Genomic DNA, 18,345 nt, shown 5'->3' with positions numbered 1-18,345 from the left:
GCGATCGGGAATGAATAGGGATGAGAGCTATAGGAGTCAGTTGATGATGGATGAGCGTGAGGAAAACGGGTTTTCTAAGATGCAGCATCCGCGATCCCACGCTCTGGACCAGCGACTGAAGGAGAAGAACCAAATAGATAACACTGCGATGATGAAAAATGTATCTCTTGGATGAAGATGCATTAAAATAATTATTAAATTAAATTTAATCAAGTGGATTTCATGAAAAATTTAAACCAAGCAAAACTCGTTGCAAAGGGAAAATGAAAAATAAAGGACAACTGCGGTCAATTGTCCTTTAATTTTTCAATTCTTTTCTTTGCAACGAGGGTCTCGCGGTTTCAAATTTTTATTAAATAATTAATTAGAAATAAACTCAAATTGTTTTCTTTTTAAAGCAAAGAGTAAGCTTAATTTGATAATAATCTTTTCAATCAATGTAATTTTAATAAATTATTTCATTGCGCTCATTTGAAAATACACAGTGCCTTTTTAAGTTGAACATATTTATAATGATAAGGAATGATTAAAATTGACAATTTTTCGTTGCCACCAGTTTGAAAACAATCTATAATGGCTATTAATGGATATCCGTGATTTATTTAGAATTATTTATTTAGAGCTCAGGAAAAAAACATGTGTCGGTTTTTGTTAGCGTCTGTTTTGGTATGGGCCGCGCTGTCATTTGCACCAGTCTGTGGCGCCGCTACATGTGAATCGCTCAAAATAATCCGCGAGGCCATAGATCGAGTTTGGCCAGAGGAGAAGACGTACGCGAGCTGCGAGCGTGATTTTGAAATTTGCATTTTGCCGCTTTAATTAAGTGCGCGACCATCGGTTATCGATGGGCCACGCGACGCGACCTGTCCCTCTTGATTAAAAATAATTTGCGGCGAATCGCGCGCGCGTGACAGAAAAATTGCGTGCTGGGGTAGGCCTTACCATATGACTGGGGAAAAAACGCAACCTGCCCTGCCACACACGTCTATCACGCTGCTGGTCAGACACTTAAAATATAAATGTACAAAGGTCAAAAATGTAAATAAAAATATTAGAAATGAATATTATTACTTAATTGTTTGATCACCGAAGTATAAATGAATTTGTCTAGAAACAATGGATAATTTTCTAATACTTTACTTTTATAAAAAAATGTACTTTTATCAGGGAGCAGATTAAATTTATCAAAAATATATAATTAAGACAAGGTTAATTTTATTATGCATCTAATTCTAAGTATTCTTAATTCAAAATCAAAGAAAAGTTTCGATTGATTATAAAATGTATTTTATATTCCATCACTTATAATTTAATTATTTTTTTTCCATCAAACATCAAATTTACTAAAGAAGGAAATTCTTTTTTTTTTTAATTATTTGTAATATTTATATTTTCTGTCTTTTATTTTATTACGGAAACATACAACGAGGAAGTTATTATGGTTTTGCAATGCATTGACAGAATTTTTTCAAGGTAAAACGCCTTATCGCATCGGCGTTAGGCAACCGGTGGGACAAACGCGTTGCCCTTGTTGCCTACGCACCCGAGGGGCCTCTCTGGAGTTGTTTTCCGTCGAGTGGAGTCGCGGCTGCTTTTTGCTCGCGATTTGCATAATGTGCAGTTGCTTTTCACCTTTTTAACGTTGGCGAAATCGCTCTCGAAGCGGCGGCTGACGTTGCTCGTCTCCTTTGTCCGTTCCAGCGCTGGACCGGTCTTTCGGGTTTGCATGTGTCCGAACCATCGCAGCCTCTCCCTCCAGCGCATCCTCAGACTCGGCCGGCTCTTCGTCTTATTCTTATTTCCAATCTGGACTCCGAATCGATCTCGTCGATCCCAACACTGAGCAAAAAAAGAAAAATAAAGGAGCAAACGGTTTTCTTTATTGATTCACGTGAGTACTTTTTTTACTTTTTTTCTGATGTAAAGTTTAGTATTTGTTTGGTCTGGAGGCTGCATTGCGACAAAATCTCAATTTTCCTTGTTCTTTAATTAAAAAGGGTTGGATGGAGGGTTCGGACTCGGGGTAGCAGGTGATATTAAATTTAAATTGCTGCTCCTTTTTTCATTATAATCTTGAGCGGCGACTCGCTCTAGCTCTTTCTCATTTTTCAAAGCGCCCTCCCTCTGCCCGGCTCCCCCTTAACCAGCAGCAGTAGCCACACTATTTTTTATTTCTTTTCCCTTTGATATTCCTCCAAAGTAAAACCGCAAAAGGAGCGCGTGCTGCGCTGGGCATGCGTAAGTAGCGAATAAAATTCCCTGCGTCCGAGCCTCTAAAATGTAAATTTCCCTGCGCGCTCTGCTTTTATCCGACCGACCGTTCCGAGCGGCGAAAGGAAACGAGAAAAAATATCTTCTCTGCATGACTGCTGCTGCCAAGGGGGTGCGCACCCCCCGCACACACAGGGTCGAGCGAAAAGGAGCGGGGGTGGGTGGCAGCGGGGGCGAACGAATGGCGTCCCCCAGTGCAAATGGAGATCAAATCCGTCCTCGCACAAAACCTTCCCGCTGCTTTCCGAGAAGCTGTGATAAAAAAATACACACATTTGAATCGCCTTGATGAAAATTATACATACTATAAATGCTAATTTTCTATAATATCCTCTGTAATTTTGAAATATAATTATTTTTCCGAGTATATAAAATGAAGGTCTGGTAAAATCTCTCCTCTGAATTAGATATTCCATCAACACACAAGCGCCGTCGCTCCCACGGTACGCCGAGAATGAAAAATTCACGCACGCCAGCAGCGAAAGTGCATTAAGTGCTTTTTCATATAAGAACAAGATTAATATTCAAATTTCGATTAATAATAAAGGGCTGCCGAGAGAGAGGAGAAAGCTGCCGACGAGAACAGCAGCAGCTTTTCTCTCTGCGGCAACGTGGCTCAGCAGCGGCTCAGCCCTCCATTGGCTCTGTGGTTGCGGTTTTCATTATTCTGTCAATCCGGCAGCGAGCGAGGGCGAGCGAGTGCGGTGGATCGCATCTTGAGCTCTGCCAAGATGATAAATAGACCCAGGCAAGCGCGTTAATTAATAAACAGCCCCGCTTGGATCAATGCTGATGGAATGGGCTTTGGCTTAAATCAACATCATGAACCAAAGATTTTCAATTTTAAAAAGCAAACATATTTGGATAAATTTTATTGAAGTAATCAATATTTATCTTATTTCCAGAATTAATTTCTTAAATAAAACAATTTGTTAATTAAAAACGTGCAGGAAATAATTATCATTGCCTTAGAGTCAGTGAAACAGAAATATTTGATTTCCCAATATAAGTGCACAAGTGATTTCGCTTGAAATCTTGAATCTTGATAACCTTGAAACTTGCTCAATAATTATTTTATAATTGAGTATGATTTTAAATTATTTTATACAATATCACCACCGAAGGCCTGAGAAGTCTACATAATAAATTTTAACTTTATATCTATCATTCCGTCTCAGTTAATGTAACGATTCTTATTTATTATAATACCCTCTAAATTTTTTCAGTAAAAGTAAATCTCTTTAAATGGGAAAATATTGTTATTAAACTTTTATTATTATAATTTATTTTTCTAAAAAATACAAAATTGTTTAAAAGTAAAAAAAAAATTAAGAGCGTTTTTATTAAACTATCAAATAAATAAAATAATATATGATTTGCATAAAACATTAATATTTTGCATTTATTGCATTATTTTACATATAGAACATCATTAAGGAAATTTTTTCATCAAAAATGAAATTCAGTGTGGGTGCTTTGAGACAATTCACCCCTCTAACAACAATTCTTCTCATATACTGTTTTTGTTTTTAAATTTGATGTATATGATTCGATTTATAAGGTTGTGCATATCAATGCATTAAAATCAAGAATATCAGATAAATAAATAAAGACACATTTTAATTCGGCCCAAATTAGAATTTTGTTGAACTCCGGACGATATTCTGACAATGAGATAGAATTTTCCTTCAGAGGGCGGATGTGTAAAATTCCCACTAAAATAAATAGCATTTTGGACAGACACGTGAGGGTCGAGTCTGTTTGAAAAATTGCAGCGAGCTCGAAAAGACGGCGGTTGGACAAAGAGCTCGGAGGCGCCTTTTTGCACCATTTTTCACGCGGCGTGACACTTGGTGTGTTGCTCTCGACGTTTTTCGCAAATATCAGAGATAATCTTCAAAGGCCGGCCTGCAAATTTCCTCTCGCGCAAAAAGAGCTGCACAGCGGCAGATAAAGAGGCCTCGGGGCGGTAAAAAGATCGCGAGAGCCGTATAATTTATGTGACACGGCGGCGGCGGGGCATTAAAAATATTTTTTACACGCGCACCAGTATTATTTGTTTTAATCTAGAAAAATATGAACAAAAGTGACGTCTCGTAATAAAAGGAAAGTAACGAGCCGCAGCTGCAGGAAAAAATGAAACAACAAAAATTACGCGCGCTTTTGCATTTGAATGCAAAAAGCGCCTTTTCACGTCTTGTCGTGATTAATGAGCGGCGGGCGGGCGCGCGGAAAAGTTTCCTGAAAAAAAGCCACAGCTGAAAAATGCTCCAGACCAGCTGAGCTCCACAATGAAAATTTTGTCCGAATATAAAATTCGGAGCTTCTTCTCCGGCTCTTGTCTTTGGCGAAACCAGTTTGGCCGCTGTGAAAATGCAGCCCCGCGTGTCTATTACGAGCGGCCGATGATAAATTCTGATACGTGTGAGAGAGACGAGCCGGTCGTGTTTGCGTCTGCGATGATGGACATTGCCTAATTGCCGAATGATTAGCACAACACATATGTACTCTCGCGCCTGCTGCTGATCTGCCCGAGCCAAAAATAAAAAAAAAATGCGCGCACGGCCTTTCCAGGTGTGAGATCAATTTGCGTCGATTGCATTCTTACCTTGATTGGAGCAGATGATTGATTTCTCAGCGTGTTGATGAAGCCTGAAAGAAAAAATAGAACAAAATTGAAATTTTATAGAATTAAATCTGCTCCATTAATTTTTTTTTTAATAAATAAGAGAATTCACTGCATTGCACAGTTCATTTTAGAATTTATAAATCACAATCACCTTACTTTAAGCATTGTAAATAAGATTTCTACTCCAATAATATATAATGAAGAGGATTTCAAATAAATGTTTTCGTTTAATTAATATTTATGTAAGTTATTTATTTCATTCTATTTCATAATTTCTGAGATAATAAATAAAATTAAAAAAAATTGTATTTAATTAAAATTATTAAATTTACAAACAATTTTATTTCTCAACTGTTTAAATAATTCTCAATTATATTTAAGTAGTTTCATATTTTATTCTAGCTCTGTGCTTTTTGTCCAATGCATTTGACACACCAGTCATTAAAAAAGAAAATTGTAGAAATACAGGGAGAGGACTATCAAATTTCTCTTATTATTTCCTTGTTTAATTTATTCACTTTTTTGGAATCAGATCTATTTCCCAAATAACCAGTTTTAGTGCACTGGGATCGAAATTTGATATTAACAAATGCGAGGCGACCTGAGAGCGTTTCAAGCCAACAGAATAAGTGTGCGATTCAATCCACTCTCCACTTTTAATTTATATCAGAGGTAAAAGTTTGTGTGCCGGTCTCGTTTTCGCAAAAAGGCGAGAGTGGCGGCAAATCCACGTGTTTGTTACGAGAGAGAGGAATCAATTTGGCAAAAAGCGTGCGTTCGCTGCAGAAACAACAAAGTCGTCGTCGGCCTGGCCGCACCATTAAATTTGAATTCATCTCTCGTGCCCGCGTTTAATTGCGCGACGTCATTTCGATGATTACACTTTTTTCGAGAGTTGGTTTTCTCTGGCCCGCAGCTTTGTTTATCATTTGCCAAATTAGAGAGCGGCTTCAAAGAAGCAGAATTGTACAAAGAGCAGGGAAAGGCGCCATGTTGTGTGTCGGTGTGCGCAGAAAGCAAGGAAGAAGCGAGAAGTTTGGCCCGCAGATCGATAAGCACGGAACTCACTCGCGAACGGCTTACGACTTGCAGGGGGAGGAAATTACACACCGAGGGCGGAAAACAGCGGAGGGTGCAAATGCGCGCGCTCTGTCTTATTTCCCAACCCCGCAGCGACGCCGGCCGGGGATTAAGTTTTCCAGGGGCCGCCGACTTTGCCGAGCATGCACGGCTCGAGTTTCAATTAAAGCCGCCTGCCCAAGGGCGCGTTACCCTTTCATGAATTTCCGATGCAAAATAAACTTGGCAAGATGGAGAGTGCAGTTTTGTGCCTCTGCGGATAAATTAATGTACAACCAAGTTCAAAATCTTTTGCAAAGAAAACTAAGCTTAATATGTGCAAAATTAATTTAGTTGCAAATTGTGTTTAAATTGATATTTCACAAAAGCAATTTAGTCCTTAGTCCTTATTATTAAGATTTCCAAGACTTCATTCTTAACATTAATTCCTTTTAAAAATTTATCAACTGCTCTTCCCTCAATGATAAATTTCTGACAAAGTTGAGAAATTTGAGGTTTCCTCAACATAAGAATAACAAATTATTAATTTCTGTAAAACTACAAAAATATAAAATTTTTAGCAAAATAAGCAATATTAAACAAATTTTCAGGTATTATATGATTTAAAATTTCTGAAAAATGTTAAAGGGTTTTATTAAAAAGATAAAAATAAAAATATTTATTTAAAAATATATTGCAGTCAAAAAATATTATAATACAAAATGATAAAATATTGAAACAATTATAACTTTAATATGCCTCAAACTATTTAAATGCTATAAATTTATCTACTGCAATTCATATAAAGTGCTCATCTTTTACAAGGAAAACGCTTTCAATGAATCAAAATACTCGAGTTGTATAATGAATGAAAATCAGAAACAATCGCCTCTTTTAATCCATAAATGAGACGAGAGTTTCAATCGGAAAGCATCTAAAAATAAATAACGCGCGCATTTCCAGTTGGCCGCGCGTGGATCCGAGCACAAAAAGATACACAGAGAAAAGCAGGCTCTCCGTTATTACGCGAGAGGATATGCAAATAAATAGGAGAGAGATAGGTGAGCGGGCCGGCGACAATTTAAAGAGCAGATATCCGAATGTACAAATTTCATATTCACCCCCTGCGTGCGTCGCCGCAGGTTTATTTTATTAGACTGATATTTTTTAATTTCCTGACCAATTAAAAGCGAAAACCGCGGCGCGTCCGTCACGCATCAATAAAGTGCCAATAATCGCGCGCAAGCAAAAGGGGAGAGATAAAAGCAGACGGCATGCGAAAATTTTATATACCCCGCGCCCTATCTTTGCCATATTCCTTGATATAAATTCGCACTTAAAAACGGAGCTCGCCGGAGGATAAAGCGCTTAGCGTCGTTTTTCACGCCAACTGCCGCCGATTATTTGTTATTCTTTTTTTTCGCAGGAATTCGCTCGTTGGATTTGGAAATGTGAGAGAGTCGGTCGCGGATATTGGCTCTTTAGGTCGGGGCGGAAATTAGTGCAGAGCTCTTGGAGAATTGATTGCTCTCTCGAGCTTCCGTTTTCTTGACAGGTCGCGTCGGAATTTATGCTCTCGCAGCTGCCGATTCCAGGAGGCGATAAATCCACACGCTCTCCCACTCTCTGCAAAATAAATTGAAGAGAGAGGAAAAAAGTAAAGCTCGTCTCGTGGACGGAGCCGGCCGGGCGGCCTGGCGTAATTAAATCTGAATCCTTAACAAGATAAAAAAAAAGATAGAGAGCGCTAAAAGAGGAGTTGACAACGCGAGACACGTTGGACAGCCCCTCCCTGCTCTCTTTTCCAAAGGAGCGCACTGCTTTTTACACTTTTTGTCGCAGCGCGTGCATTAAGCGACCAAGAATAACCGTCCGTCCGTCTGGTCATGAATATTCAGCACCCGAGGCGCCGCGTCCGCCGAAGAAGCGCCGACAGTCGAGATTTTTGCTCTCTTCCGTAGCAAATATATTTAAATTTATGACCGACGCTTTCATGAAAAACCATTTTCCTCCAGGGTGCGAAACTTTATTGCTGAATTTCTGAACTCTCAAGCATAAAAGTGAGAGAGTTGAGTGGAAAATGTAAATATTAAAAACACAGATTCTTATTTTTATCAAAATCAAATTTAAAATTAGTAAAGAAAACGTCTTTGATAACTTGCTTCTATCTTCAATGAAATTATGGAACAACATCTTTGTGTCAGTTAAATAAGTTTTACATTACATATAGAGAAAAATTCATGCACATAGATCATCAAAATTCAAAATTAAATTAAATAAATAAATTTAATAACGATTTATGAGTTTAATAAATTTTCTGCCATTTTTTATAGATTTAAGTTTTAATTTCAAAGGATCAAGCTACTTATGAATAACACTAAATTTTTATTTCAATTTATTAAATTAAGTAAAAACAATATAAGTAGCATAAAAATAAACTCATATCAAAGTATAGAAAGTTTGACATGTCCCAAAACTATATTTAGACTGGAATAATCTATTGCCAAAAGAATTGCGCTTGTAATTCACATGCTCTTTATAGCTTCCAAGATCTTAATTCAATTCATTCATCATCTCCATGAAAATAATAAAAAAAGAGAATTAAATAAAAATAAAAAAAACTACTGAAATTGGTTAATTAGTAGCTTTGAATAAGATTGATTTTTGGCATTTGATTTTGCCCATAAAGAATCGATTAATAGAAAAATTAGCTTTATATTTTGGTGAAACTTATTCACCTGATTAGTTTTTGTTGCTCCAATCAATTAATTAAATAAAAAAAAACAATCTTTTCAATTTTATTTTAACTAGTAATTATAAAAAATTTACTTCATTCAACCGCATCCACGTTTGGAGAGTGAATATAGATGGAGATTTAAACAGATGACTGCTTATCATGGAAAACGAAGTTTCCACAAATTTTTGACGGTCGAGTTTTTGGCGAGAAAATTGCAGCGACGAAATTGGCTTTGAGTGCCTGAGGGCGAGCGTAATTGCATCAGACAATCAGCCGCAGATTCTGGAGGCTGATTCGCGTGTCGGTGTAAGCAGCAGGTAGCCATGCATGCTTGCTGATTGAAGCGAGCGGGTGTAATGAAGCCGCGTGGTGTGATAATAATTTCAATAACGGCGTTCGCGTCCAGCCGCCGCGGGCCAGCGACAAGCCATCACCGCAGTCTCGCCCGTCATTCCAGCCTCCTTCGCTAATTAAATTGCTAATTAATTGCATCGCCAGCACCGCTGCTTTAATTTGCAAATTACATTTGCGCAGGGACGGAGGAGCAGGTTTTTCTCTGTTTGTTCTGTCCCCGGCCCGGCTGCCGCGCTCTAAATCTAATCAAGCAGAAATTCAATTTCCTTTTCCGCCTCTTGTTTACCTTTCTTTTTACTTAAGAGAAAAGCTGCTCTCGTTCTGCATGTGTGTGTGTGTTTAATTTTATTAGACCTCCCGCCCACCCATCGCACCATGACCAGTCCCTAAAAAAACGCGTCCCGTGTTATTTTTTGCCGGGCAATTTAATTAGTCCAAACAAACTAAGCGAGAGACTCGAAGCCGGCAGCTGCTGCTCCTCGTTATGTTTCTCTTTTTACTCTGCGGCGCCAAGTAAAAGTGGCAACTTTGGTGCGCTGCACGTGGAAATTATCCACCTCGACTGCCGCGGAATCATCCATAATTTCTTTGCACGTATGGAAATAAAAGCCAATTCCAGCGGCAGCCAGTCGTTTTCATTTAAAGACTCGAGCGTCGAAAATAAAAACAATAATAAAAATTTTACGCGCGTCCCGCCCGCTGCAAATGCGCGGCCAAAACTTTTTATTGCGTCTCATAAATTTAATTATTATATGCCCGCGCGCGAGCATTAAATGAGAGAAAGAGGGCGAATTGCGATGCTGAGCGCGAATCAAGAAGGGGCGAAAGGGGTGCGAGGTCTTCCAGTCTCCAGGGGAAAGTCCTGCACGCCGACTGCGCCGCCGAATAATTATATAATCGTGGAAATTCGCGTATAAACGACCGTGCGTGCACTCATCCTCGGATATTACTTTAATTCTGCAGAAAATTAAAACAAAGGACCTTTTCAGAAAAGGATTGCTTTTTTATTTAAAAGAAAAATTGCATAAATGAAGGATTTAAATTTTAAAAATTTTGTGAAGTGTGTCTTAATCGTTCAAAGTCAATAAAATCAGGTTCAAGATTTTCACAGCTTCTCATTAATCGTTTTGTTTAGAAAATATATTACATCGGATCTTGTCCATATAATTGTTTTTTTTTTTTATAATAATTTTATATTTTTTTTTAGATGGATAGAGTTAATTTAAATATGTTTTAAAATTGATATAAGTTAATTCATTTAACTGTAATTATAATTATTTAATTACTGTTTTTTTCATAATTTAATTGTAAATAACTTAATGATAACATATTTTCATTTCCCTCTATTTTAATTTTTAATAATCATCGTCAGCTTACTTCAATAAATTGTGCAGTAAAATAACATTTAATAATTTTGACCCGCCTTCTTTTCAAAGAAGAATTGTGAAAATATTTAAAATTATGCAAGCTTCTCAAACAACATTAATCAAGTGTATATGTTCTCAACTTCAATAATTAGATCAATGATTTAGTTTGCATTTTATAATCGATGATTAAAATTAATGTTTTTTTAATTTTTGAAGTTTTTTTAAACTGATACAGAACATAATTAAAGGTGGATATGATTTTTTTTTCGCAAAACGATTTGAGGCCAAGTTTGGCGGCAATTTAGCGGATCAAAGGGCCCCACAAGTGGCAGCCAGTTGACTCGGTGTGTCGACGCGAAGGGTGTGTTGCCGCCCGCGAGTGGTGATGATGCACACCGCGCGCAATCGGCCGGCGGATTGACAAGTGGTGCAAACGCCGCTTTTTTTATATATTTTTTTCAAGCCTCCCCTCTCGCGTCTCTCCCAATTTTTTTCCCGATCGGCCGGATTTGCCCGTTGTTTACGTCCCCCGCCCACCCCCCAATTGACACACAAAACCGCACGCATTCTAGTCATAATACGACCTTGATGCATCCAATTATAGCCGCGCTTAATCGGGTTAATAATATTTCGGCGCCGGCAAACGCACCAATTTGGCATTCGCGCGCGGATTAATTATTCATCGCGCACCGCCGCTTTTTTCACTCCCGTCAGTCTGTGTTTTGTCGAAACATTGTTTTCACCCAGTTTCGGTTTTGGTGCCACCGCCGCTTTGTGCCGCAAAAGCGATATGGAATAATTTTTGTGTTTTGTACCCCGCGACCAAAAATTTCTGGAATCCGCCGGCAAAAGTACGCGCACGGTCAATGCGCTTGCAGCATTTTTGCGCTCTCGGTACTTTTCAATTGCAAAATTTGCGTGCGTTTTTCGTGTGTGTGTGTGGCAAAACGCGGTGCGTACAGTTATGTTTTTGATTGTGTTTTCCAGCCGTAGGGCAAGCACTCTCATATGTATATTATCCTTTAGTGAAATAATGAATTCTCACGTCCATTATTTTAAAAATGATGCTTCTTTTGTAACACCGTGATTTTAATTATCTAAAACAAAATTGCAAATGGCGGGTTGCATCAGGATAATTGTATTAAGATAAATTGCCGTCAGACATAAGATTGAATTTTAATAAGGCTTAATAATATAGTAATAATCAAATGAGTTTTTTTTTTAAATCAATATTAATCCGATGCTGAAATTTATCATTGAATGTGAAGCTAGTATATCAAATAAAAAATAAAGAATTATATTTTACTAACTCTGCGTTATATCATGCTATAAAGAAATTAAAGACTAATATTTTTTTAAAATTGCATATTTTTGTTATAATTATAAAGAGCAAACCGCTTTTTAAATAAATAAATCATGCAATGAATAATACTCTAATATTTTTAATTTTTAGATACATCTCATAAATCTAACTCCATTTTTAATAAAAATAATTTTTTCATAAAATTAACAAAATAAAAAAATATATTTAAATATAAAAGCACTTGAAGCTTTTATTTATTAAGAATAAAAGCGCAAAAAATTTTTTTTATAAACGTAATGCTTGCACAAGAGCTATTTAGATTCTCATATAAGCGTTGCTCGAATATACACATATTATGCAAATCATGTGCTATAAATCGGCTGTTGGTGAACAGTGTGGCCGAGTGAGTCTGTGTTGTGATTTCTCCAGCGGATCGGTCAGTTCGTTTTTCCCACCGATTCATTTGCTATCGCTGCTCCTCATCTCTGGCTGCAAAGAAAGCTCAACTTCCTTTTGTCCGAGCGCGGCGAAATCACAGATCCAGTTTCCGATCTTTGTGTTCGCTCGTCCGTCTCCAGCCGGTTATCTCCATAACGGCTCCGCGCGCGTCTTATTCTCCCGAGACAACTTTTTTCAGCTGGACAATCGGCTGATTTGCATCTGCTCTCTCTTGCAATGCACGCTCATTATATTCTTCACAGATAGACAAACGATCATGCAGGAATTCCATGAGTCAATATCAATCCGAAACATTCTATTATCCAACACACATGCATATATGGTTCGTTAAAAACTGCAACTAAAAAGAGCACAGACTTCGAGTTTTGTACATGCATCTGTTATTAATTAAAAATAATAATAAAAAAATAAATTGCAACAGCAAATTTTTTTTTATTCAATTCTAATCATTTTAATTTTTAATAATAATTTAATTATTTCTGTCTTCATTTTTAACTGAGATACCTTTTGAAGACTTGATTGAAATCATTGAAAAAAGTGAAACATTTAAAAACTATGAGACAGAAAACGGTTAAGTTAATAAATCAGGCGAAATTTTAATTTCAGAGCATGGATTCATGGAACATAAATTTGGCATTTATGCTGATGACGCATATACAAAGTCGAAACGTGACTTTGGCGGACACTTGGAGCGAAACGTGACCGGTCTTTTGTTTCCAAATAAGGACCAGAAACAAAACGAGCTCGGATTTCGCCTCCTTTCAGCTCTCACTCGCACGCAGCCTCTAGCCGGACCCATTGTTGCCGGCCGGACACAACAATGCGAGCGCGAGACTTAAGTGTGTCTTTGTGCGAAGACGAGTGTCACACACATCCCGGCGAAATAATAAGAGTCATTATTATACATTTCATTGCATTGCAGAGGTGCAGCTATAGCCTGTCGCCGGCAGACCCCTGTAATGACGCCAGCAGGGCAAGGGGGTGAGCGAAAGCTAGGGGTGGCCATTTCCAGCTCTCTTTCTCTTTTCTGCTCGTTTGCCGCCCCGCATGGAAATTCGGTTTGATTAAGCGCGATGGTGGATGCGGCTCGTTTTTCTTGGTCTTTTAGGATTCTCGACGCGCACAGTCGTAAAAACAACGCGCACCCCTTCGCCTCGCCCCTCTTGTTGCAATTAAAATAAATAATAAATTATGCAACCCGCCCGCACCGTATGCGCGGCGCGGACCCTTGGCAATTGTCGGCGCGGAATCCTTTTCGCTGCTCTCGTCTTTATTTGCGTTTCGGGGGGGAAAGCCCGTTATTTATCGGCCATGGCGGCACACGAAGCCTGCGAAAGACGCATCACTCTTGATTTATTCTCTAATTCTCATCTGGTTAACCAGTACAAGTACAGCTGCGTTATTTTTAATAATAATTAAAAATTCAACATTAACTGGATAATGATGTAATTTATTTATTTTCTTAATTCCATAATTGATTTTTGTAAGAAAACCAATAAAACTATTATTCAATTCAATTTTCTTTATTTCCATAAATTATTTTTTGATTTGGCACTCTCCTGATTATACTTAATTTTAATTGTATATAACTAGAGCTATTTTCTAAAGCCGTATTTTCAAGCGTCATTTGTTTGTGCTCATTTATTCATTTTGGTGCAATTTGAATTTCGTTTGCTGTGTAATCGGTAAAAATAATTAGATATCCTGATTAATTTCATCAGCAAATTACTTTTTTCATTAGGGTTAGCAAAATTGCATTCCTAATATTGATTTGATTTGTCTTCTTAAGAAAGTTTATTTGTGTTTGTACCAAATGAACTTTAGAACAGCTGAAGTTTGGGTCAAATTTACAATTCTTACAATTATTCTTATTTACTTTTGTAGATGTTAGTTAAGATAATTTAATTGAAGACCTTTTTTTATGTTGATCTTGCAAAGTTTACTCACTGCAAATAATCAGAATTTTTCGATAATTCAAAAAGTTAAAAAGGAAAAGAAATGCGCAATTTTTAGTCAGTCCAGTAATAAAAGTCCCTGCCAAATTTTTTGATTCCCAATTATTTTCACTCAAACTAAAAGTAGCCAAGAAAAAATTAGAAAGCTAATTGGCAAGTGATGGAGTAATTAATCGTTTTCGCGGCAACTCTGCTTTGCTTCGTCATCCGGTGGAGCGTGTATTGCGAGGGTGGCTGGCGATGGACGCCGAGTGAGAGCGTCACACGGCCCATATCTCTCTTTATGTATTTACAAATGGAATGCAGAAATAAAAACATTTTTACGAGCTGTAAAGGGGCCTGCGATAACACGTCCGACATCGAAATCACTCGCGCAGGTCGCCGGCTAATAACCGCGCGCGACGAGACCGGCGAGAGTGTGATTTTTTACGGCTTTTTAAAAAGCTGCAGCAAACTCGACTTAATTAAAATAAAAAAAAATACATACGCAAAAGGAAAGTTGGGTCGCTGATTAAGATTATCCGTCCCGTTGGCTAATTTATGGCGGATTTTTAATTTGAAAAAAGCGTCCACGCCAGCGTAATAAAAAAGGCTCTTGAGCATTTCTAATTATGCGCCGGCGGTATATGGGGCTGCTTTTGCGCCCTCTCCCCCCATTACCTCTCGGACTAGTACGTGCGATGCTGCTATGCAGCCGCACCTAAGTTTAATTTCCGCCTGGCTCGCCTCGGCACGTGATTATCCGCCGTTGCTATCAGATTATCAGTAAGCAGCATAAATCAAGGAGTTTTAACCGCACTCGCTCTCTCTCTCTCGCATACATGTATGCGCAGGGTGCCCTTTTAAGTCCCCAAGATAAATGGCGTGTATGCGCCGAGCGCGCACATTACACAGGATTACATCAAAGATAATCAGGGAAATTAGTTGCGCCGCCGCCACCGCGCTGCAAAGATAGCCGGAGAGAGAGGACGAGCAAATATTTGGGCGCAAAATGTGCTCAGAATTCCACATGGGATCTGCGTGGGCAAAAAGCAGCAACCAAAGACCGCGGCCGGCTTTGTTTGTCTTTCTAGAAACTCTCCTAACCCAACCCTTTTTTCCATAAACAAACCAAAAGAACTCCTTTTCATGGTGTAGGCTATATGCACAAATTCTGGTGCAACCTGAAATTACTTACGATATTTAAGATAAATAAAAGTTTTCTAATAAATTACCGTTTTTTGGTTGGCACTACTGCATTGCAATGACTGGTTGCTACTGGTTTTTACCGGTTTATTTAGGCGGTTTTTCTTATCAATTTGGCTGTTAGTGGGCGTTTTTGCTACAGCTGATTATCTGCTTCCTTACAATTTTACTTTTTCAAGTTACTGTGTTTTTGTGCTTAGTATGCTCCCTTAATTAATTAAAATGTATTTAAATTGTTAATCAGTGCGTATTTTGTGTTTTTCTTGTGTTAAATAAAAAATTATTTAAAAAAAAACTATTAATTAGCTGTGACAATTTAAATGGACAAATAGAAGACAACAATTTCATGCGCATTGTTGTGTTTACAATTGTTCTTGTATAACATATTACACCGCATTTATTCCCACAATTCTAACAGGCCAATCTTTTTGCAGAGTCTGACGCGAATGGGACGCTGAGCAAGCACGGCCGTTCTCGCCGCTTTTTGCAAGGCCGGTGGTGCAAAGAGCCGTGGTAAGTAGACGGAGCAAAAATGTGAATAACGCGCGCGTTTAGAGTTGGCCCGCAATTTTTTTCCCTTTTCTGTTGTTGCTGTTTTATGATAATTTCTCTCCACTTTTTCCCAGTGAAAAAGAACGCGGCGGGCGGTAAAAATTGCGCTGCACGAACGTCAAACTTTCTGCCATGAAAAACGGACGTAATCTTGCGTGAACTTATTACGCCGTGGCTCGGAAATGAGATGGGCTGCTCGGCAGCCAAAATCAAGATATAGCTATGTGTGCTGGCAAAGAATTCATTTTTGACAAAGTAGTAGAAGGTGGGTGGGTTGGCTCGGTGGGCCGTGAGCGATGGATGATTCCCTCGAGCACGTGCCATCGGTCATCGTTAGCTGATGCTGCGGATTTCGAGCGAAAGTGAGAGAGAGAAACTGAGAGAGCTGCAGACACGACGGCCAGTCGCCCTTGAGAGCTCGCACGAATAATTTCCACCAACGTGCGGATGACATCTTCCTGCTCCGTTCATTATTGATGCCCTTGGTAGAGAAGGGGTTAATGATCCAGATGGACTCAAGCACGGACTGTCCTTTTAAATTTAATATTGAAAAATATACATTTTGAGAACATTCTTTGCTACGATGTCAGTAAAAACAATCAAAATATGATTTTTTTTTAATTTTTTTTCTAAATAAACCACAAAAGAGTTTAACAAACATCAACGTTTGGTTTTCTTCTATTCAGAATTTGTCCATGAGTTTCGTGTTATAAAAACTTTTATTCTGGACTCTGGTTCTATTAAATTCAACCCAAAAGTTATTTATTTCATTTTAGACCTAATTAACCAAATATTTATTTATTTATATTTATTTATCTTTAGAATAAGTTTAATACATAAAACAAATTTTAATATTCTATAATATTCATTCAAGTCAATTCGTCACATTGGATATGATAAAAAAAAATGTAGAATTGTAGAACAATTTCTTTGTTACAAAGCTTGAAATCAAATGATCACAAAATCATTTGATCTAATTTATTAATTTATTAATTACAAAATTAAATTTATTCTATAAAAGTTATTGCATTTGTCCTTTCCAAAAGATTGTTGTGGAAATTGCAAGAAACATCAAATGGAATCTAATAGAAATTAGCCTGGTGTTGATAAGGACAAACTTGTGAGATGAACTTTTACAATTCAGCTTTTTGTGATATAATTGCGGTGAAGAAAGAATAAAATGCCTCAGAATTATGTTTTCATGAACCTATATTTATAAATAATGTAAATATTCAAATCCAAGTCTATTATTGGAAAATTTCGGGCACAAACCACCTAGTGATTGTATTAAATTTAATTATCAATTGGAACGAAGCCTAAGCTTGCGTGTAAAGTGTGGCTGAACAAAAAAGTTGGAGGACTGTCCTTGGCTGGCTGGGATCTTTGGCGCCATTCCAAATGGCTCCTTGGCCCCCGCGTCGGGTCGGATGTGCCGCGGCTGCAGTTTTATTTCATTCTCTCGCCTCATTTGCCGGCCTTTGTGCCGAGGTAATTGTTCTCGCAAAAGCGGGAGCAAAAAGGCGCACTGCATTCTTGCCCAAGCACGCCGCTGCCCACCCGGGGCTTTAACTCACGCCGGTCGCCGCCGGCGAAAAAATGATAATTTGTCACCGCCGCGGCGACAATTTCACCGAGCACAAAAAGTTAAATTAAGCAAAGAAATGCCGAGTATGTCTCTGATTCGCGCTGGCACAGAACCATGAGCTCTGCTTTTTGTCCCCGCGCGTTTTTCTGCCGGCGAAGGCACAAAACGCCGCGACGAGTTTTGTCATGTGCACCAAAATAATGGTGGCCCTGCATGATGATGGGGAGTTACGCGCGCCGAGCAAGACAGGCGTAAGAAAAAACCACCGTGCACAAATCCGACCTGCCAACCGCACTTCCGGCTACAAATTTATTCGTTGGAGGGAAAAACTGAAAAGCTTTCACCCTAACTCGGGGTTTGTTTCTGTAGTTAGCTTGACTAATCGGGGCTAAAATTGTACTAACAATACGTTCAAAATTAATTTAAAAAGCAAAATATTTAAAATAATTTAAAAGAAGCTTTATTTTCTGGAGATATTAATTGAGAAATTTTTTTAACTGAAAGAATGAATGAATTTTTAAAATAATAACTTGGAATATAAGAAGATATCGAACAAAATAAAAATACCAACTAAAATGATTTCAACTTAAATTTATTCAATCTGATTTTTCAACGTTGTAAAGCATATTTGATCAGATCAAACAAAATAAAACCCGGAGTTTATTTCCTCGCATTAAAATTATTTATTATTCAATGTAATCTTGATTAAATCAGATTTCATGATTAAATATGAATTTTACCGTCGAGCAACTCGGAAAGGAAAATTGATGTTTGCCCATTTGAAATGTGGTTAAATTTCTGTTTATCTCTTCATTAATGGCAAATTTTATTTGTTAAAATTAAATCTCTCAGCCCATTATCAAACGCTTGGAAAGTAAATTTTCCTCAT

The 18,345-nt window shown here is 37.9% G+C and overlaps 1 protein-coding gene across 5 annotated transcripts in view; it reads right to left on the bottom strand.

The window, feature by feature from the left end:
* LOC132200474 (uncharacterized) overlaps positions 1-18,345 on the bottom strand; it is a 230,440-nt gene that overhangs the window by 171,312 nt on the left and 40,783 nt on the right. For all 5 annotated transcript variants that reach the window (XR_009442164.1, XR_009442163.1, XM_059625959.1 and 2 more), the window contains exon 3: positions 4,880-4,923. Coding sequence is in view for 3 of the 5 variants with exons in the window: in XM_059625959.1 (XP_059481942.1) it covers positions 4,880-4,923 (44 nt within the window). In the remaining 2 variants the exon portion in view is untranslated. The remainder of the gene's footprint in view (positions 1-4,879; positions 4,924-18,345) is intronic.

The sequence above is a fragment of the Neocloeon triangulifer genome, unplaced genomic scaffold (assembly GCF_031216515.1).
Source record: "Neocloeon triangulifer isolate White Clay Creek 2 clone unplaced genomic scaffold, ASM3121651v1 ptg000014l, whole genome shotgun sequence".
Taxonomy (NCBI): domain Eukaryota; kingdom Metazoa; phylum Arthropoda; class Insecta; order Ephemeroptera; family Baetidae; genus Neocloeon; species Neocloeon triangulifer.
Note: the sequence above shows the minus strand (reverse complement) of the source record. Positions and strands in the feature narration are given on the sequence as shown.